The sequence below is a fragment of the Megalobrama amblycephala genome, linkage group LG13, assembly GCF_018812025.1.
Source record: "Megalobrama amblycephala isolate DHTTF-2021 linkage group LG13, ASM1881202v1, whole genome shotgun sequence".
Taxonomy (NCBI): Eukaryota; Metazoa; Chordata; class Actinopteri; order Cypriniformes; family Xenocyprididae; genus Megalobrama; species Megalobrama amblycephala.
The window spans coordinates 31,190,443-31,213,839 of record NC_063056.1 but is presented as its reverse complement, the minus strand read 5'-3'; the positions used below and the strand labels follow the sequence as shown (position 1 = coordinate 31,213,839).

At 34.7% G+C, this 23,397-nt stretch overlaps 1 protein-coding gene and 1 long non-coding RNA gene across 5 annotated transcripts; one reads left to right on the top strand and one right to left on the bottom strand.

The window, feature by feature from the left end:
• On the bottom strand, positions 1-14,558 carry LOC125243451. 3 transcript variants are annotated; one of them, XM_048153130.1, is made up of 18 exons: positions 14,411-14,558; positions 13,365-13,386; positions 13,201-13,257; positions 12,670-12,691; positions 12,506-12,562; positions 12,273-12,301; positions 11,241-11,317; positions 10,502-10,591; positions 10,297-10,411; positions 10,008-10,151; positions 9,406-9,465; positions 9,284-9,319; positions 9,058-9,111; positions 8,895-8,951; positions 8,610-8,824; positions 2,979-3,138; positions 2,740-2,836; positions 1-1,056 (listed from the first exon to the last, which is right to left on the bottom strand). In XM_048153130.1, coding segments are annotated over exons 8-18 (1,029 nt in total). In that variant the 5' UTR covers positions 11,241-11,317; positions 12,273-12,301; positions 12,506-12,562; positions 12,670-12,691; positions 13,201-13,257; positions 13,365-13,386; positions 14,411-14,558; the 3' UTR covers positions 1-1,055. The 3 variants fall into 3 exon arrangements, with proteins under 3 accessions (XP_048009087.1, XP_048009090.1, XP_048009089.1); XM_048153133.1 differs by lacking the exons at positions 12,670-12,691; positions 13,201-13,257; positions 14,411-14,558 and having other exon boundaries at positions 13,365-13,392; XM_048153132.1 differs by lacking the exons at positions 12,506-12,562; positions 12,670-12,691; positions 13,365-13,386; positions 14,411-14,558.
• On the top strand, positions 13,830-20,750 carry LOC125243452. 2 transcript variants are annotated; one of them, XR_007179051.1, is made up of 6 exons: positions 13,830-14,076; positions 14,765-14,872; positions 15,839-15,917; positions 16,040-16,446; positions 16,594-16,729; positions 19,858-20,750. It is a non-coding gene; the product is annotated as an uncharacterized LOC125243452 (long non-coding RNA). The 2 variants fall into 2 exon arrangements; XR_007179050.1 differs by having other exon boundaries at positions 13,833-14,076; positions 16,051-16,446.
• The last annotated feature ends 2,647 nt before the right edge of the window (positions 20,751-23,397 follow it).

Sequence of the window (23,397 nt, the reverse complement as noted above, 5' to 3'; positions counted from 1 at the left end):
AATAGTCTACTTAGTTTATTGCTCAAAAATAAAAGAATCATACGAATATATTATTACAATAAATTTCATTTACAGAAACAATCTATAAATAAGTCATATACATATTTTTTTTAAACAACACATATCATACAATTCCATTGAAAACATTAATAACCATGAACATGAAAATTCTAAAACTTTAAGAATCATAATAATTTAATAAATGTTAACAGTTCATATATCATATGCTAATTATTATCAAATATATCACGAGAAACTATAGTCATTGCTTATTGTTCAGAAAACATAAGAATTGTTTGAACCATGAATAATATTATTAAAATAATTATTATCGAATATGAGAAACTATAGTCATTGCTTATTGTCCAGAAAACATAATAATTGTTTGAACCATGAATAGTAATATTATTAAAATAAGTTTTATCAAATATGAGAAACTATAGTAATTGCTTATTGTTCAGAAAACATAAGAATTGTAAGAACCATGAATAGTAATATTATTAAAAGAAATATAATTTGTATTTACAGAAACAATCTCTATAATCTATATACATAAACCATGAACATATTTTAAACAACAAATACAAAATTGAACGTAACAATCATGAACATGAAAATTCTAAAACTTTAAGAGATTATAATAATTTAATAAATGTAAACAGGTCATATATCATATGCTAATTATTATCAAATATATCACGAGAAACTATAGTCGTTGCTTATTGTTCAGAAAACATAAGAATCGTAAGAACCATGAATAGTAATATTATTAAAAGAAATATAATTTGTATTTACAGAAACAATCTCTATAATCTATATACATAAACCATGAACATATTTTAAACAACAAATACAAAATTGAACGTAATAATCATGAACATGAATATAATAAAACTTAGAGTTATAATAATTTAATAAATGGGCTATATTATCGTATACTAATTATTATCAAATACATCATGAGAAAGCCACATGTTAATTTAAACAACATATTTACACATCATATAATGAAATATGCAAAAAATATTTCACCACACATCTTCAATTCCCCATCATCTGCAAATCAAAAACAAATACACGAAAAGGACATGAGTCAAATTATAAACATTTCACTGTGCTGTTGAGTAATAGTTATGTCATTGCAGTTTTGCCGATGTCTTGTGGACTGATTGTTATGCGCTGATATTATGATATGCATTGTAAAAATACATCACTCAGGTAGTACTGATATATGATACTACATAGGCTATTTTATTTCCCCTCACACTACAACAAATCTTTAAAACTTAATAGTATTATTCAGAACAGAACAAGAATGAAAAATCTAATATATAAACGTCAAGCCAAAATGAATTCATTTAAAACTTGAAACAGAAACCGGCGTTATAACCTACCTCTCTCATTTGGCACAAATCCAAATGTTATATCACGATGTATTTGGATGCTAAACTATAATTTAAACTCTGTGATTGTACACAGACTATTTAAAATGAGCAGTGTAACTTTTTATATAGTTGACTGTATTTTATTTTGACAATGAACAGGCTGCAATGTCAAGTTACTAAAAATTCTTATGTTGTGCGTGCCCGTGAGGCGCCGGCGCTATCACTTGAATTTTCTTATAAAAGCGGAAAAAACTTAAAATACTTAGAAGTTTATGGTCATAAGAGTAACATCATTCATTCGAATCTGTGAAGGGTTAGGCTTATTATTTTTGTACACTCACAATAAAAACAAAACATTGCTTGTAAAATAAAGAAAACAAAAGTAATTTTCGGCCGTCTCCTTTTCCTTTGAGCTTCTCAAAAATGAACCGAAACTCAGCATATAGTCTATTACTTGTCGCATTTTTTTCTTTCATTTTTTTAATCTGTTAATCGTTTAAGTGAAATATATTTCGCGTATAGGCATAGGCTGTTTATTCCTTTTATATGATTTTACCCTATTTTTTTCTCCGAGAAGCGCTGCCGGTGCGTGATGATGATGATGAATATGAATCCTCGTGTTCTGTTGTTTATTCTGCTATTTGTGCCTGTATTGTAGGCTAAAACTAAACCCCTGGATTTTTTGTCTTCATTCTAATTTTGTTTAATTATAATTTAGCATAATCTTGTCGGTTAATGAAAGGTGAAAGGATAATGATCGCGTCGGTTGAAAGTCAGGGGGAAAAAACGAAAGGATATTGACAAGGCAACATTTCTCATTTTCGTTTAGTTTAGGTTTTTCAACTATTATTTATATTTTATTATATTTCAGGTTTATTTCGATTAGCATAAATGTTTTTAATAGTTTTAGTTTTTGTTAGTTAACTATAATTGTTACAAATGTAGCGCAAAAGCGCAATAGGCTAGTGGCCATAGATGTGCTGGATGTGATGGCGCATGAGAAATATACGCATGACAAAGCAAGGAAGACTGTTCCAGAAGTCGCGATACAGTGTTTGGGTTAATTATTAATAACTGTGTGGATCCATTTGAGAAAAACGAGTCTCTAATTTTTCATTACTTGTTTAAGATTTATTATATATGCGAATATTTAGAAATAGTCTAGTTTTTAGGTCATAAATCTACTCGATAGAATTGATGAGTCATGCCATGATATAAACTGAATGTCAGAGTCATACTGAGTAATAAAAAAGAGCCTATTAATGACAAAACAATGGTGTAGGCTACCACCAACTCTTACTGACATAGCATTGATAATTGATAATCTCAAAACAAAATTAGCATTATTGCTTACCATTTTAAATGCCTGTGTGGGGCAAATTTTAGCACCATTGAAATAAGGTCTTCCACGTCAGCTGCCTTTAAAGACCTAAAAAGCTTTTGCGTTGCTCCTAGAAGAAAGAATAACATAGAAGGTTGATTTATGTGAAAATTGGTGTTAGATTTGAGATATGGTACCATAACAATATTTATTTTATTTCAAAGTGCAAAATACAAAACAATGATTGATAGTAGTTGTGGAAAAAAACTTGCCTATAATTATATCACAGATAATTAAGTCTTTGAAGGCTAGTTTCCCTTTTTTCCCTTTTAAACTGTAGGCACTCAAGACGTTGTTTGATGCAACCTTGCGCAACATTTTGCGCACGGCTGCCCCTGAATTTGTTCCTCCAAGCGATCGAAGGTAGTTCATCTGTTAGAAAACAAACAAACAAAAAAATCATAATTAAACAACACTGTTATTTAGAATTTTGCCATTATGATAGCAGCTGAAAGAGTGTTTTGTTTGTTTGAATGAATGGAAACTGTTGAATCCATGGCCGATGTGTTGAAAGTTTTTAAATGAGGAAGGGAAAGAGAGACAGAAGCGCGTTCATCTCCATTGTTAAGATTTACTGTACTTTGCAACAACACCTGTTCAAATATATTTTATTTTGAAATGTCTTTATCGTAATTATAGTTTTTAATTAATTGCTTTTAAACTTAACAAATAACTTCTGTTTAGGGTTTGTAACTAAACAAATCAATACATTTCATTTTAAGGCTTTCGCGCAACTTGTTTCCGTCACAACAAGGCAGACATGCACAGGTTTACTAAGAGCAAAAAATGTAAAATCAATAAGATAACTGAGGAATTAGTCATCAGATGCCATGTCCGTTATTTGCAGCAAAAATCTGCAAAAATACAGCAAAAATCTGTATCTCAAACAGATTAATTTAAATAAGTTATTTCACCACCTGCGTGACATCATTAACTAACGTTTGCATCCGTAGGCTACTATGTTAGTTAAGCTGGAGATCAGGGCTGGATTTCCCGATAACGTTGTTTCTTAGCGCGCTACGAAGACTCTAAAGGTAGACCTTAACTGAATATAGGCTACCGTTTCCAGGCGTGTTCCCCGAACTGGGCTGGGTTTCCCGATAACGTTGTCTCTTAGCGCGCTACGAAGACTCTAAAGGTAGACCTTAACTGAAGATGTACCGTTTCCAGGCGTGTTCCCCGAACTATACCTTATGAGGTTGCTTAAGGTATATCTTCTTAAGTGCGACGTTACCAGGTGCTGTCCATGGCGGCGGTGCTGAAATGGTTGATATCGATGGCTCGAGAATCGATAATTCTCTCTATACAGGGTCTGCTTCACTGCGTTATGTGAGAAATCAGTGTTCTTCATAAAAAGAAGTACTTCGGAAGTAGAAATTGCATTTATCAGGACTCATGGGATGTTATAAAATTAATCCAAATTGCAAACTAAATCTACATTGTAATTTATCTACATTCTGGGGGCGCGGAGCTCCATCAGCGTGAGTTTAAGGCGACCATTATTTAGAACAAAGTTTTAATTCCTTGGAGACGCGTCATGCAGCTGACAGACATGTAGGTGTCGCGTTTATATCGTTTATTTATTTTTATTTTTTTATATTTACAAACTTGTTAACTATATCATGAATTTTATGATATATTCCGATTGTAAAATATGTGGAAGTGAATGTGTTTTGTTGCGTGATGAGTTTGCACGGCAGATAGAGCTGTCGGATATACGAAATCTTCCCCGAAATACATATAGCCTTAGTATGTGGCCGGTGAACAGCGAGAAGAATAGAGTAAACTTTATTGTTTCATAAACAATGTGTATCTGATATGAATAAAACACTTCGTCAAATTATAATTGAAAGGGTTATTGTTGCAGCTTCCGTAGACATCAGTGTAATTTGAATTTAACAAATTATAAATGTCTTTTTTATGCAGTAGCCTTCTTAATTCAAATGTGTATTTAAATGTCTGAAACCTAAAATAAAGAGCGATGAGGTTAAAAACACTGAATAGTTGTGATAACGTTATGACAAGCGCAGAGCGCGCGTCTGTCTCTGGATCAGCGCTAAAGCACATTTGAATTTAGCAGTGATTTTTTTGCATTTTATTCTTGCCATAATCCTAATCAAACACTGGGTGTATTACAGCTTCAGAATTATATTCGTATTGACTGTCAACAGTGATAAGGTATAGCTAAGAGTGGTCCAGACCAACCTTACGAAAGTATGACTTACAGAAGGTATACTTAACTAAGAACGTTTCGGGAAACACATATTAACGTTAAGGTACAGCTTAAGGTATAATTTAAGAGCGACGTAGAGTTAAGAAGGTTTCGGGAAACCCAGCCCTGTTCCTTAGGAGGTTGCTTAAGGTATATCTTCTTAATTGCGACGTTAGGTGCTGTCCACGGCGCTGGTGCTGAATTGGTTGATATCGATGGCTCGAGAATCGATAATTAACTCTATACAGGGGCTGATTCACTGCATTATGTGAGAAATTAGTGTTCTTTATAAAAAGAAGCACTTCAGAAGTAGAAATTGTTATTTTTGAACAGTTTTAATTCCTTTGAGACGCGTCCTGCAGCTGACAGACATGTAGGTATCGCGTTTATATCGTTTTTTTCATTTTTAATTCAAAATATTCACCAACCATTTAACTATAACTTAAAAACACCGAATAGTAGTTGTGATACATGACAAGCGCGGAGCGCGCGTCTGGCTCTGGATCAGCGCTAAAGCACTGTAGATGTCGCAGATAAAGAGCATTTTCTCGCTGAATATTTTGGTCACTTGAAAGTTTATTTTTGTTATAAATGTTGTTATAAATAATTGAATACTTGTTTGGGTATTGTATATTTTATTTGCATGATAGCTAGCAATAGTGACATCTAGTGGAGTACATGACTAGCGTTTGATATGTGACTTTTTTTTGCTGCGTGAGCAACGGAAAACATGAGGTGATGACACGAATTGAGAGGTGATCTGATCTGACACAAAGATTGAGAATTTGATAAGAAGATGTCTCATAATGTCTCCTGGATCCTTATTGGAAGGCACACGGTATGTTTGCTTATATTTTGTTCATAATTTAAGGTAGCTATTGTGTGTATTATGTTTAATAAGCTATGGGCTTAATTGAACGACGTCATGGCAAAATTCACTTCACAAATTTGATTGTAATTTGTATTTATTTTCAGTTTTTTTCACGGTGTTCATTTGATGGGTGATGTCGACTGTCTCTACTCCTAAGAAGAAGACATTAAAATTGAAGCAATCAAAGGCATCAGTTGAACCGTGTTTTTTTTTAGTCACGGAGAAAAAATTCAGGAGTCGTTATAGTGAAAAAACGTGTATTCACATTCCCTGGAAGAGTGCCAGATTTCATCGTGGAAAAAGAAAGATCGTTGTCAGACTTCGACGTGAAGAGCATCCAATCGACCCCGCTGGAAAACTGCAGCCATTGGTGATGGAGAAGATGTTGCCATTCATGGAACAACGCGATTTCGTCGCATTGAAACTCCATTGTTTATCGTGACTGCATTCCTTGCCGTGCAGAAGAGCAACGCAAGAAGTTATTGCTGCAGTGACGAGATAGCCACAAGACGACAACGTTGCAAAGTTTTATGACAATTCGGTTGTCAATAAGAGTTGCTACCTTTGGGTTCACAGGTCAGACTGTATCTTTTCAGCTTGAAATTTAATTTCTTGGTTTATGCTGCCTTAACATTTTTTTATAGTTGAAATTGTATGCAAATGGTTGAAACAAATATTTGCTTAGTTTATAGAAGTGTGTAACTTGTTTAATAATTGTCATTGAGCATTTTCTTGTGGTATTACAGCTTGCTATTAGTGTTTAAAGCTGAATAATAGTGTGGTTTAAAGACCAAGTGACCAAGTGATTAGAATCAAGTGATTAGACCAAGTGATTAAAGCTCTTGAAGATGAAAAGGCACAATTAGAGGAGAAATTAGAAACTGAAATTGATGTCTCAGACAGACAAAAATGTGAAGAATGCTTAGCTGAAGTTAATGCAGATCTGGAAGTTAAAAGAGACTCCAGGAATCATCATCATGAGTTGAGCAAGAAGTTAGGTGATCAGAAAGAGAAAGGCGTCCAACAGAAAAAATGCTTAAGTTGAGACGTGACGAGTTAGTTAAAAGAGAACGGAAGTTTATGTGATATCAGCAGTAAAGCTCAGTTTATCAGATCTAAACTGAAAGAAGAGTGCTCTAAAACCGAGTTAGACAACATGATGGTAACTGCAGAAAAACGTGAAGCAGAGTTATATGAGAGCATTCATGCATTGAACGTCCCATCTCAAGATATAAGAAGGAGAATGGATAGCTGCGCTTCGGTTACTAGTGAAATAACTGCACTGAAAAGAGGCTGCGCACAAGTTGGTACTAAAGTGTTTGATGCGGAGGCTGTAAAAGAAACACTCCTCCAGCTACTTCAAAGAGATGACGCCAGGTCAGTTTATGGATCAACTGTTTCGAGAGCTGAACGAGATAGTCAGCAGGGAAGCCATATGTCAGTAAAAAGAGCGGAAGCAGCGGCACGCTTAGCTGCGAAACGTGCTGAACTGAAGAGAGAAAAAGAAATCTCAGCTCAAAGAAAAGAGGTGCTAGCTCAACAAGAGAGGTTAAAAATGCTGGAGGAGCAAAGGGATCTTGAAGTCATGGAAGCTGAATACTTTGTGTATGCAGAAGTGGAATCAAGATTGAACGCTGAAATAGGAGATACTAAAGAGAGAAGCACATTGCCTCCATGTCAGCACCCTCTGCAACACAATAACCCTTCATGCATCAAGGTTTCCCAAGAAACTTTAGCTCAACCTTGGTCTGAAAAGGAGCTGGGGACAAAAGTAGATGAGGTCTTGTTAGTGAAGGCATTAAAAGAATCCCTGATGATGACCAAACTTCCAGCTCCAGAGCCATTCACGTTTACAGGTGATCCACTCAAGTTCACTGAAACGAACTACACAACCCCAGCGCAGAGGCTGTTCTATCTTAAAAGGTACATAAGTGGAGATGCACTTAGTGTACTAGAGGGAACCTTTTATAGGAGTGATGAGGATGCATACACTCAAGCTTGGGATGCCCTGATCAAACGCTATGGACACCCTTTTGTAGTTGAAAGAGCATTTAGGGCAAAGCTGAGTAATTGGCCAAAAATCAGACCTAAGGGATCACTGAAGTTAAGGGAGTTTAGTGATTTCCTCATCTCCTGCAAAAATTCAATGCCTCATGTAGTAGGTCTAGAAGTTTTGGACGATTGTGAAGAAAACCAAAAATTGCTTCAATTTCTTCAACAGTTGGATGAAAGGGTTCAACACAACAAAGAAGGACATGTGGAAATGCCCTTACCTTTCAGAGAGCTTCCTCAATTACTAAACAATAAGCAGCATGCTACAGTTCATTTGAAGCATTTGAAAAGAAAACTGGAGAAAAGTCCTAAGTACAGAGAGGACTATTTGAGATTTATGAACAGTGTCTTTAAAGTTGGTGATGCCAAAGATGCAGATGCCACACCAAAAGAAGGCAATACTTGGTACATTCCGTACCATGGGAATAATTCTTAAGAAGCAGACATTATAATTGAAGCAAACAAAGGCATCAGTTGAAGCGTGTTTTTTCTAATCACAGAGAAAAAAATCAGGAGCCGTTATATATATGAATTTAGCAGTGAATATTTGCAGTTTATTTTTTTGCCATAATTCTAATCTAACACTGGGTGTATTACAGCTTCAGAATTATATTCGTATAGACTGTCAACAGTGATAAGGTACAGCTAAGAGTGGTCCTAACCAACCTTACGAAAGATAGTTGTACATTTAAGTGACTTATGTATTACCAGCTTGGTCCTTTTGTCCTTATTTCCCAGTTCTGTGTTTAGTGTATCCAGCTCATCCACAGTCTGGCATGGTCCATTTTCCAGGATGTCCCCCCCTTCCTCAGTCACTGTCACCGTCCCAGCAACAGCAGCCAGTATGCTTCTTTGCATCGCTAAGATGTCTTGCTGGGTTTCTGCAATGTCTTGCAGTTTTTGCAAGACTTTTGTGCGATAGTCTGTGAAGCAATATTGCAGATTGGTACTTGAAAATACAGTATAGTGTGAAAAATCAAAAACGTGACTTACTCTTTGTTGCTGCTTCTGAAGAACACTGGGGCTCTTCTAAGAGGAGCTGTGAGGCAGCTGTGGCATTACATTAGAATTTACTTTTCAAAGTTTAGAAGTAAATCACTCTATCTAGAATGGTTAATACAATAATATAATAATATAATGAAATTTTGTAAAATACCTTGAAGGGGTTGTGCCATACACGATAGCCGGGATGCTGGCGGTGATGCTTCTGCTGCAAAAATAAAATCCAAACAGACTTAGCATTCATAAGTTGAAGGGATAAGTATACATAAAAAAGAGAGACAAGTCAAAATGTATCTGTTGCCAGTGAGAAGGCAGAGAGAGAAATATTTTTTTTTAATTATGTATTTATACTTAAAAATATATTTGTATATTCTACAAACCATTGTCCAGAGGCTGAAAATTGGAGAATGGCTTATCTGTGAATATAAAATAAAAAGGAAAAGGCATCTAATAGGTTGGTTAAAAGTTATGTGTTAATCATGTTACATGTTTAACAACTTACATTTGGGTGGAAGAGGTTTTGAAAGGGTTTTATTCTCAGTTGGGAAAACTCTGCTATCATCTAAAATTAAAAACAGAGTTCACAAATAGAACTGAAATTAATAAAACAATTATGACACATCGTGCACTCCATAATGTTTGAGATAAATATATATATTTTTTCTTAACCCTTGTGCGATCTTTGTTTGGGGTACATTCAGGGTCTCTCTTTAAATCACTTTATAAAAGACCCACATTTCTAACTTTCATTCAAGTGGATAACATGGATAATTTGACATGGTTTAGTGTAAGATTTTTGCCCATCTTTTGGAAAATGCAGTTTTAAAAGTAAATAAAAATCTTTCACCAGTAAATGGCTGCAGAGCTCCACCTTTTGATTTGTGCTATTTGACTAACTGAAATATATCTTTTCACAAGTTTTTTTTCAGTTGGATTCATATCTAAATATTATGAAATCACAATTATAAGAATAAAAATTACTTTTTGTCAAAGTTTATCTTTTTTTTTTTGCTGATTTTTTTTTTTTAATAATCTTACATTACGATTAGACCCTGCTTAGAACATGGACAAAATTCATCCTCAAAAACATTATTGAATACTTACCATCTGAGGAGGAATCTGTTTCAGACAGATATCTTGTTGGCTTTTTGTGTGCCCTCTTTTTTTCCGTTGTGGAGCTTTCCTCTGTTTCAATATTTGAGGTCTCCACAACACGCCGGCATTTCTGGACACCTTTGGTGTATGAGTCTGGAAAATATGTTGTTGGTGTAAAGTATAGTTTTTTTTTTTTTTTTAAAGCAATTTTCTTGATAATTAGATATGATTTTAACAATCCTCACTGTACTGAAGATACTGTAGATTAATTTAAATAATGCAAAAACTATTAAATTACCTGTTCTTAGCCAGATTTTTTTTATTAGACACCGCCTCCACTTTCCTTTGTCTGGCATTGTGCAGTTTTTTACAAGCTGCCTTATGTTTCCAAATGTCCAGTAACAGAACGTTCCCTGAAAGAAAAAAAGGGGTTGCTTTACCATTCTTGAACAGACATTTATACTGTAAATGATTGCGAAAGCTTATTGAAACCAAAAACATACCTCTTTGGTCTCTTCCAACCACGAGGTTGGGACTAGTTCCACTGCACTGTCCTCTGTAAATTCCACCACTGCATATTTTTTTGTGTCCATCTGTTGAGATTAAATTAAACACACACACACACACACACACATTATATATATATATATATATATATATATATATATATATATATATATATATATATATATATATATATATAAATAAATGTAAAGATAAAGATGCATTACAGTTATTCAAAAACTTAATATTAAACTTTCAATTTCAAAATTCTTTCCATACTTTTTTAAACCTCTCTGTAGATTTTTCAGACCATATTTAAACATAAATAGTAAATAAAGCCATTTTCAGCATAATATTTGGTATATAGCACAATCATATTTTCTCTGTTTTTGTTGTTGTTGTTTTCTTGAAGTGATGTGTCCTGCATATGCACCTCTTTAATGTCTTTAATGTTGCACTATCACAGCAAAGTCTGATTTAGATGATTGTTTGCTCCTCGTTTGCTGTTTGAGTGGCACATGTACATTTGTTAAGAGAAGTTTAAAAGAGTCATGATTAAGTTAAAGATAAACATTTTTGTGTGTGTAATAAAAATATGCACCTTGAACTCATTGTCATGTTTGAAAATCATTAAACGATTACAAAATTTTTGCCTTGAAATCACTGAAAAATTAATTTTTTTTAGAAATTTTAGAAAACTGTATTGGGGCAACACAAATATTTCTATATACTTCTTACCTTTCCCTGAACTATGGAGACCAGAGCAGCTGAGCACACAGTGCTTGCTGAAGCTTTGGCACTGATGGGTCAAGAGACTGGGGGAAAGGGGAGGGGAAGAGATTAGTGTTCTTGCTAACAGAAAGTGTCCATAATAACAGTTAAGTTGTGACCTGCCATTAAATAGAACAAGAAGAATTCAGCCCATCTTATTTGGGTAATTTGGATAGATAGTACTGTCCTGAATATACAGTACTAAGTCAAAAAATAGCTGAATATATAAAATTAACCCGTTCAAAAATGTGCATACCCTTGATTCTTAATATTGTGTGTGGTTACCTTGTGATGGTTGTTCATGAGTCTCTAGTTTGTCCTGAACAGTTAAACTGACCACCGTTCTTCAGAAAAAATCCTTCAGGTCCTGCAAATTCTTCAGTTTACCAGCACCTTTTGCATATTTGAACCCTCTCCAGCAGTGACTGAATGATTTTGAGATCCATCTTTTCACACTGAGGACAACTGAGGGACTCAATGCTCCAGAAGAAAACATGACGCATTAAGAGCCGGGGGTGAAAACGTTTGAACAAGAAGATGATGTGCAGGATCTGGAGAATTTTTCTGAAGAACGCTGGTCAGTTTTACTGTTCAGGACAAACAAGGGACTCATGAACAACCATAACAAAACATAAAAACAGTCGTGGATCATTCAGGTAACCACACACAGTTTTAAGAATCAACGGTAGGCTATGTAAACTTTTAAATGGGGTCATTTTTATAAATTCTGCTCTTTTTTTTTCTCTTGTGCACTTTATGTAAACAACCATTATGTGAAATACTTTATTCAGAACAGATAACATGCAATTTTCATGATCCTTTTTTGTTAAAATGATTAACATTTTTTGCTGATTCTGCAAGGGGTAAACTTTTCAGTTGAGATTTCAAAAAACAAACAAAAAAAAAAAAATGGATTTGAGTTGGGGGTAAAACAACAAAATATTTTATTGAACAGCCATGTCTAGATAGGTAAAACAACATTAAAACATATGAAGTTACCTGAAAGTCTAAGATGACTTGCGTAGCTGCTGTTGACACAAGGAAAGGGGAGAGAAAGTAGAAATGTCTGAATATGATTTAAAATGCATTCAGTTTCATCAGTGGTTTTTGACTAAGGTTATGATGAACATGACAAATCATAGATGCAGGATGCATTTTAAAGAAGAAAAAAAAATCTTCAGTTATTTAAAGAAACCCAAATATGTCTGATTGTTAGTCATACATATACTTACAAAGCCAAAAACGTTCTGTGCTGGGCTCTTAAAAGAGCTTTTGGGTGTATTTAACTGCTGTTAACACACAATGAAAGAGGAGAGAACATGAGTATACAAATTAAAATGCTTTCAGTTGCATCAGCAATTTCTGACTTCTCAGAATGTGTAGAATTATAACTTACAATAATCAGACGACAATTGACACTGAAAAAGAGAGAGAAGAGAATAATTATTTATAGTATAAATTACAAAAGTTACTTAAGGCTCTTGAACTATTAATAGCTTCTGAAAGTGCATGAAGATGAGAAGACTGCAGGCAGCAGTGCATCTGATAAAACTTTACAATAACAAGTAAGAAACCATATAAAGTCAGTAAAATACATGGTCATTCTTGAATATAATAATAACAATAACAATAGTAATATGCTAATTATTATTATTATTATTTGTATTATTTGTATTATTACTATTAATTATAATTAAACTAAAATAATAACAAAACATAATAACTGTTATTATTATTATTGGTATTACTAATACTAGTAACCAAATAACAAGTAAGAAACACAAGGGGATAGAAACATGTCTGAATATGATATAAATTAAAATGCATTCAGTTTCATCAGTGTTTTATGACTAAGGTTATGAGGAGCATGACAAATCAGAGATGCAGGATGCGTCTTAAAAAAAAAAAAAAAATCAAACATACTTACAAAGCCAAAAACGTTCTGTGCTGGGCTCTTAAAAGAGCCTTTGGGTGTATTTAACTGCTGTTAACACACAATGAAAGAGGCGAGAACATGAGTATACAAATTAAAATGCTTTCAGTTGCATCAGCGATTTCTGACTTATCAGGATGTGTAGAATTATCACTTACAATAATCAGACGACAATCGACACTAAAAAAGAGAGAAGAGAATAATTATTAGTATAAATTACAAAAGTTAATTAATGATTAAATATTTAAATATTAAATAATATCAATAATAGTGGTAATAATAGGCCTATTAATAGGAAGAATTATAAAAATAATAACATTAAATAATTTATTAATACAATAATAGTATTATTGTTTATACTACTACTACTACTACTATAATAATAATTATTATTAATACTTGTTAACAATAATAATTCAAATAAAATATAATAATTGTATAATATAATCATTTAAAATATAATAATTTTAAACATTAATTAATTAAATATATTTAAATATGAAATATTAATAGTAGTAGTATCAATAATAATAATAATAATAATAATAACAATAATAATATATTTTTTAATTAAATTAAAACATTTCAATATTTAATTTCATTATACAGTTTTCATCTTACAGCGGCTTTTGTCTCGCTCTAGAAGTGACGCGTGTGCGCGCTCGCAGCCCTGAAGGCGCTACTTTCCATACAAAGTGAATAGGCCTATATTATAATTACAAAGTGAACATATTATAATTGTAGAATTTATTTCTTTTTACGCAAGGTTAACAGGAAAGACATAACTCTGAAATGAAAGAGCTTCTCTCAATCCGATCGGATATGCTCTATTATCCCAAGTGACGTCACACAGACTAACGGCATTTAACGGTATTTAACACTACCAGGTATTTGACGGTGCTGATAAATGGATAAAAAGACAGAAATCCATTGTTTATGTGAACAATATATGTACATTTACTGGAAATGACAGTTAATCAGTTTTATGACAATTTAAAAGGTTCGTTATGTAAAAGTGGCCGTTATTTAGTGGTAACGTATACCCTGAGTATAGGCTATAATTAGATTTTATTATTTGCTTTCTATCTTCAAGTTTTAAATGTTATTTACATTTATAGTGGGTTCATACATTTACATTAAAGTCATTTATGCATTACAAAGTAATTTACCTAAATCGGTTAAATAAAAAAGTAGGCTACTTTACCTGAGAAAAACTCGCAGGATGGGATTTCCTCTCACAAGGTACCGTGCTCTGCGCGCGGTGGTCACAAGACCCCAGCTTATATATGCCCGCCGGCAGGTTTCGCGGGCCTGGCACGCGAGTAAGAATTTAAATGAAGACAGAAGTCTATAGGCTATATATATATATATATATATATATATATATATATATATATATATATATAAATGTAAATTTTGATTCCTTGTATATTATATATAAACTTAGATTTATTGTATTATATTATATTATTAATTAATTAATTAACAATTGTTTTGGTGATACCTGGAAATATGTATAATATAGTATATAATGTATATAATATTAAACAACCCATAGGTGGCGATATCGCTAGTGAGTCGCCAAAGATGCTGGAAGAGAAGAAGCATGTATGCACGAGAGACGTTGTGGGACCATTTGATGTTTTTGACGTGCAAGTGGTTGGAGGTAAGTATAGTATGATATGTGTTATGTTGAAATTGTATTGTATTTCATCGTAGTAGTCATTTGTGGGATATATGTGTGTTTTCCCCCCGACGTGCACCACAGTGTATGCAGTCTATGGTATGCACGCGCTAAATAAAATTACTTTGAAAATGGATCACTGTTAAAATCTATCTTTACTATTGAAACTTAATCAAATGTGTCAGAGAAGTTATATGTTATTAGGTGTTTATTACAAAGAATACCATGACAAATAATGGCTATTGAGTAACGTTAATCACATATTTTGTAGAGGGGGTGAAAATTAATATGTCACCTGAAATTAACCCAAATTACAGGGGGTAAAAGTGACATTAGTGAAAGTGAAGACCAAGTATTGATTTTATATCATTTTATTAATTTTGTTTATTGAAAAAAAGGTGAAAGTGCCATGTGAAGGCCAAGTATGGTAACCCAGAATTTGTCCTCTGCTATTAACCCATTGAAGTTAGTGCACACACATTAGGTGTAGTGAGTAGTGAAGACACACACACACACAGAGCAGTGGGCAACCATTCACTTTTGGTGCCTGGTGCAATTGGGGTTTAGGTGCCTTGCTCAAGGGCACCTCAGTAATTTCCTGCCTGTATTGAGACTCGAACCTGTGACCTTCAGGTTACAAGTTCGACTCCCTAACCATTAGGCTTGGTAGGTCTATTTGGAAAATCTGTTGTTTTTAGCAATATTTGTTGCTATTTTAATACCCCATACCTGTAACTAAAGAAATATTTAATATATCTTAATATCCTTTTAGATTCTGGTTCTTAAACTTTCTTTTGTTATTGTCATTTTGAAGGCCCTATACTGTTTAATTCTAGAGATATTGGGATCTCAGTATAATTTCATGAATAAATTGTTAAATTGACACCTTTTCAGTGGTCTGAAAAATGCATATCATATGCTAAATTATGACTTTGTTTTTCTCCATAGAGTTCTTTTGATTTTGGACTTGGAAGCCTCCACAGACAGTGGGGAATTTGACATTTCCCCCAGCCGTTTGACCACTTGAGTAAGTGGCTGCTTTCCTGACCTTACAAGACGTTTCAGTTTCCCAAAATCGGTTCCCGGTAGATGCACCATTGAATGTATATTGTACACCATGAAGTGATTTATTTTGTTTCTCCAACAAAGTATGTCATCAGCTCTTTACAGTAGCTGTTGTGGTCCACTGCAAGAGTAGGGCAGAGCAGAAGACCCAAGGCAACACTGAACGCCATGAAATGTTCGTACAACTGGTCCGGCAGAATTCCCTTCAGCACCACTGTATACAGGTTCCTTGGTTTTTGGGCAAAACAGCTTGGAATGACCTCCTTCCCTTGGAGTGACAGCAGCCATTGGGTCACTTCATTTATTTGCCCAGCAGACATTCTCACCTTTCTGTCTCCTCTAACCCACTCTGTGATGAGCTTTTTCATTATACCCAGGCAGGCTTGGTGCATGGAGTCGATTGAAAATTGCTCTACCATGTCCAGTGGGAGGTTCAAAAATGGAGACATTGGAATGTCTTCATTCTCCTGACGTCTTGTCATTTCAGCACGGTATGTGGCATTGGTCCGTAGACTTTTTTTACCATGGCTCTTGCGGGTGTGTCACACACAACACATCTGTTTTTTTATGTCTTTTCCATCCAAACCATTTTCAAGTAGTTCCTGAATGTCTTTTATGGCTTCTTCTGTAAAATCCAGGTTTGCTGGTTTGGTGGGACCAATTGGCAGTGTTACTGGGAAGACATTGATGGGTGACAGGTGAATGGCACAGCGGATGGGCCATGACGTCTTATCATGTGTCATTGGTGCATAGAATGAGGTTGTTCACCTCTGGGTAAGTCACATGCCCAGAAAGGAAGCACCATAACAGCATCATATAATTAATTACAAGTGACCATCAGATTTTTACATCACTTTAAAAATGTAAATCAGATCCGTAAAGCTAAAGCAAATTTCTTTATTGAGATAATTAAAGGGACAAATGGAAATGGAAAATTAATATGGGAAAATTTAAATAATCTGTTAGGACGAAATAAAGATATAAATTTCAAAGATCTGCAACTTCAAGTTAAAGGTATGCTAACTGATAATTTAGACATTATCGTCAATAGCTTTAACAGATACTTTATTAGCTCAGTTGAGGATTTGACAATGCATTTTAAATGCGCAAACATCCCATACAAGCCTCTAGATGCTAATAAACCAATATTTAGTATACAGGATATATCTGTTACTGACGTTATAAAAATAATTTCATCTCTAAAAAGTTCAAAAGCCAGAGATACTTTTGGTTTCACTAATGATCTTTTAAAACTCCATAAAGAGGCTCTTGCAAGCCCAATTGCACACTTGATAAATCTATCTATAAAACAGGGAATAGTGCCCTAAACATGGAAGACATGGAAGACGGTTATCCCAGTCTTTAAGGCTGGTGATAAGTCAAAACCAGAGAATTTTCGTCCAATAAGCATTCTACCAATAATTTCAAAATAGCTGAAAAATGGGTTGCCTCACAGTTAATTGAACACCTAAACAGTAGTGATACCCCTTTCCATCCAATTCAGTTTGGATTTCGCAAACATCACTCTACAGAAACAGCCACTTGTTATTTTCTTGAGAAAGCTTAATTAAATAATTAAATTAAATATTTAATTAAATTCTTGAGAATTTAAAAAGCGGGCTTTGTAGGGGCTGTTTTTCTGGACTTGAAACGAGCCTTTGATGCCATTAATCATAATGTGCTTCTTGCTAAATTGACTTATTTTAATTTCTCTGAAAGAGCACATTGTTATATGCAATCATATTTGTCACACTGAAAACAAGCTGTACAAATAGGAAATTCACAGTCATCTTATCTTACTTGTTCTGCTGGAGTCCCACAAGGCTCAATACTGGGACCGATTTTATTCAGTCTCTATGTTAATAACTTACCAAATGTCTGTTCAAATATAAAAATGCAATTATACGCTGATGATACAGTATTGTATTCTCACGGCAGCCAGCAGTGGGGCCAGAGCCATCTGTCTTTGTCAGTGGAGATAGACTAGATGTGTTAGAACAATTTAAGTATCTTGGTGTGGTCTTTGATTCACATCTTACATTTAAGCAACATGTAAAAAAAAAAAATCACAAATATTATAAAATTTAACTTGTCAAATTTCCAACGTATATGGCCTTTTCTTACTGTTGAGTCAGCAAAGGCTTATATGCATGCAATGATATTTACATAACTTAATGTTATACAATCTGGTCTCATACCTTCTTAAAACCCCTCAAGGGTTTTTGGCCTTTTAACTGGCGCAGAACTAAATTTAGCTGGTGGTGTCTATGTGAATTGTGACTTACTTAACCTTTAAAAAAAAACCTTAAACAATGCTGTCAAACCAGCGATTACAGTAAATAATTTTCTTAGTCTTTGTTTTTAACTTCTATGTTCTGTGTAATCTTTGTTGTTCTGTGTATGTCTACATGTATGTTGTTATGTTTGTAAATAATCTGTATTTTGTGTTTTATGATACCTGCCTTAGGACAACGGATGAAATTGTGCTAATTCCAGCATATTTACACTGATGCTCATTGCTGATTTGTTGATCAATGTGTACTGTCCTAATTCAAATAAAAAATAAAATAAATAAATAAATCATATAATTAAAATAGGAAACAGCCAAGCTGGCAAAATAATATAAAATGTTTAATAGATAAATAAAATTTGTAAATGATTGTTTTGACACACCCATTTTAGATCTTGGAGTCACTACTAATGAGCTGATAACCTTAATCAGGTGTGTTTGATTGAGGGGACAACGTGCAGTGCTGGTGGGCCTCCAGGAATGTGGTTGGGAACCACTATCCTAATTGTTTACATTTTGCATAAAGTATAATAGCTGTCATCGTTCAGATTATTAATGCAAGGTTCATCCAAACTGTATTTAATGTAAAGCTCCAATTAAATTAAGATAATTATTCACTCACAAATAAATCTCTCAATGAGTAAAATTGTCTCTATTGACTACACATTATGTACAGTTGTGCTCAAAATTATTCATACCCTTTGTAAATATAATCAAAGAAGGCTGTGAAAATAAATCTGCATTGTTCATCCTTTTGATCTTTTATTTTAAAACTTTATAAAAATCCAACCGTTCATTGGAGAATAAGAATTTTAAATGGTTAATAATACTAATAATAATCTCATTGTGAAATAAATGATTTTCTATAATACACATTGCTCACAATTAATCATACCCTTTTATTCAAAACTTTTTTAACCTCCTTTTGCCAAGATAGCCATTATATGACTTCTAACAGGGACAGTCAAGTTGATTTTTTTTTTTTTTTTTTTATCTTTTGCTGTTTGATAGAATCAATGATGCCATGTATCTGAACAAGATGTCCTGGATATCCGGCGGAAAAATAGGCCCACAATATTCCAGCAGTACTTTTCATAGCTCTTATCTTGACAAAAAAAGAGGTTACAAACAGATTAAAAGGGTATGATTAATTGTGAGCAGTGTGTATTAGAGAAAAAAACATTTATTTCATAATGAGATTATTATTAGTATTATTAACCATTTAAAATTCTTATTCTCCAATAAACGGTTGCAGATTTATTTTCACAGCCTTCTTTGGTAATATTTACTAAGGGTATGAATAATTCTGAGCACAACTGTATGTAATGACAAGTAAGTTTATATTTTTAATTATTTCCCTGGTTCAGAAAGTAACAGTGGCTGTGATAAACTTTCACCTTATAAAGACAGTCTAATTTTGTTTCTGTCAAATATGCCTGCTCCTGAGCAAGTTTGAGCTTAATGACTTCAAAGAATCTAACAATCCTGGATCATCTCTAATCATCAACTGTAAATACTGATGATTAATTCACATACGAAAAACAAACCCCTGTTGTTTACCTGTCGATGATGATTATCATTATTAATTTAATCTCCGATCATTATTTTACAGGTGTTCATCTGTTTCCTTATTTGGCTGGTTTGGAAGGATTACAGAAAAGACACAGATGGTTGAATGGTCAATGACACAAAACAGGCAGAAGAAATACAACACAAGTACAAGGGTTAAGTTAAACATGAACTTTTCGTAGTGTCCATGGAAATGTGCAAAACCAATCTGACTGGCTTCTAGTTAATCCTGCCTGACTGTGTAGTGTCATTTTAACATAAAGCTTCCAGAGCCCTCCAAGTGTCAGTCTCCAGCGTTGCAGGCTCATGGACATGTGCTACAAAAATTCTTGGCGAAACTCTCTGCAAAAAAAATAAACCTATATATAATTTACTCATTACTACATGTGACAATAGTGTTTATAGCACCTTAAATTGTAATTTACTTTCCCTAATGTTGCTCCAGTCATGTATGACTTTTTGTTTCATGGAACAACACCTAGTTGTGAGCTGTCGACAAAGCCCTTAAGACCACAGTAGAAGTTGTAACAATTTAAAACATTAACCCCCCCCCAGCATGAAATCAGCATTACAATGTTTCCAATATGCTTCAAATGTATTATCTCCCTTTAATAGTGCTGCAGCTGCTCACCAAGGCTCTCTCAATTTAAAATGGACACACTATCCCTGACATCGCTGCCTATCACTGTTTTATTGTGTATGGGGATGTTCTTTATGTTGATTTTGAGTGATGTTGATTATTTTGTTGCTTACTGTTGTGTACATGAAGCTGAAACCATTCTTTACACTCTTGCCCCCCCCCCCCCTCCTCACCCTCACCCTTTTTTTGGTCCTGCTTTAAAACTATTTCCCCAGTTATATCTTTTTAATGCTGTAACAAGACCTTGTTCTGTTGTTCCATTTGTTCCTGTTTTAATAAAACATTTTAAAAATGAATTGCTATTGTATTGTCGTCTTTAGTCTTGCCCAAGAGATTACAACCCAAAAATGTGTGTGTAATGGTAAAAAACACAAATATTTACATTGTCTTACCTGACTGCCTCTTTTTTCTTTTTTTTCCTAGTGAGCTGAGTACAGAAATGTTTGACCACTTATTCATGTAGTGCAGCTGTTTGAACACTAGACCTGGTTAATGTACTGTCTTACACCATATTATACAGATGGATATTATACAGTTAATATTCGTCCGAAAATGTTTACAACAAAACACAAAAAATATTGTGCATGAGCGTCCTCTACTGTGAGATAATGGTAATGTAATATCTGGCTTGTTGAATTAACTGATCACAGTTTCGGTGAATATTTTTTATTACAAATTACATCTTAGTTTTTAAAACATTTTAAAGGACTGTAGAAAGTGTGCACATCAAATTTGATTCATTTTCGGCTGCTGTGAATGGTTACTTTTGAACTTTGTCAATGCATTATAATCTCAAATCACACAGCTGCACTCATAACTAAAAATAACCTGTAGGGAACGTTCTGGGAACGTTCTCTTTAGGTTATAAAATGAACTCAAAAAATAACCTACAGGGAACGTTCTGGGAACGTTCTCTTTAGGTTATAAAATGAACTCAAAAAATAACCTACAGGGAACGTTCTGGGAACGTTCTCCTTAGGTTGTAAAATTATCCCAAAAAAAGAACCTGCAGGGAACGTTCCCAGAACGTTCTCTTTAGGTTATAAAAATAAAACCAAACAATAACCAACAGGGAACGTTCTGGGAACGTTCTCTTTAGGTTATAAAATGAACCCAAAAAATAACCTACAGGGAACGTTCTGGGAATGTTCTCCTTAGGTTGTAAAATGATCCCAAAAAAAGAACCTGCAGGGAACGTTCTGGGAACGTTCTCTTTAGGTTAAAAAAAAAGGGAACCAATAGAGAACGTTCTCAGAACGTTCTTATTTGGTTCCCCCAAAAAATAACCAAACGGGAACCATATGGGAACGTTAGGGGAACGTTCTGTGTTTACTGGGAATGTGCTATTTAGCTAACTTTTTATACATGCAAATAAAACTAGTAAATATTACAAACTTACAAAATAATCTCAGTGGGATATGTTTTATACAACTGAAGCCGAGTTCAGACTGCACGATTTTAGCCCCGATTTTGGCTCGCCGACAGGTTTTGAGAAATCGCCGACAAATGCCCGAAATCACAGGCAAATCGGTGCTCGTTCACACGAGTGACAATCACGCAGTGTGAATGAGCAAAGACGCGATCTGAGAGAATCGCCGACGAGTCGCCGACGCCCGTGAGATATTTGGCATGCTAAATATCTGGACCTGTCGGCGATTCAAAATCCTGCTGTGTGAAAAGTGTTCTGACTGAAAACTACATCGGCAATGACTGACAGCCAATGAGAGAGCAAGATAAAGAGCAGCGGGGAGTTCGGGGAGGAGTTATAGACCACAATATCAGCAAGCATGGCTTCGTGTCAGATAAACATTACAATTCTATCAAACAGAAACAAAGCACAAACATTTGCTTGACCATCCGCAACAGCAGCACATTGAAAAGTTATGTATTTACCTCCAACTCTTGTTGCAGAACACACAATCCACAGTCTCCCCAACCATTTCCTCCTCCATATTTTCTTTTTCTTGTTTTCGCTGCAAATCAGTGCACAGGCAATTCGTATTGCAAGCTTCTTGCGGGCTACCGTTTTTAATAATAATAATAATAACTCCGGTCTTGCACGCGTGATATCGCTTTGTTTCCTTGTCACATCTCGCGTGTGTTTGGTTGTGAAACGTAGTTTGCGTGCCAGACAGAGTTGTCGGCGATTCTTCCTATTGTAAAGTCATGCAGTCTGAAACCTTCTGTCGCCGATCCATCATGCAGTTTGAACACAGCAGCGACTGAATGCTTGCCAAGATAGTCATGCAGTGTGAAAAGAACAGTGACCCGACTTCTTTGAAAATCGTGCAGTCTGAACTCGGCTTTAGTGTAACATTTAACAGAAAACTGTGTGCATGTGACATCACATTGAGGCGGGGCAATTCGCTTCTTTCCAAGTCTGTTTTGTCTGATGCCTTTTAGTCTGAGGCCGTTTCATCTGATGTCTTTTTGTCTGATGCCTTTTGGTCTGAGGTAGTTTCGTATGATTTCTAATTGTACGAGACCTGACACCAGGCCTGGACTGGTAATCTGGCATACCGGGCAAATGCCCGGTGGGCCGACGCACTTGAGGGCGGGGCCGCTATATGATATGATTTTTTTTAATAAACATAAAATTGGCCAACGACCGGCCCATAAAGCAGGGACAGCGGCCCATTGGTTCATTTTCCATACTGACACTGGGCTGGCCCAATCACATCTCTTAACAGACTCCAGCCCGTCCCCTCTGTTTCGCCAGAACATCTTTGGATTAGGAGGATGGAGAAACAAAAGCGCAAGTGCAAGGGGGGTGCGGAGAAGTTGCGGGCAAAAAAATAAAAAAATTTAGAGGTTGATGCCTCAACGTGCAAAAATTACTGGCATGTTTAGTGCGGTTACTGTAGCTTCAGTTTCCAAACCTACAGTACCTGACGTGCAAAACAGGTGAACATAGAAGAACATGGAGGAGACACCTGTAAGGCA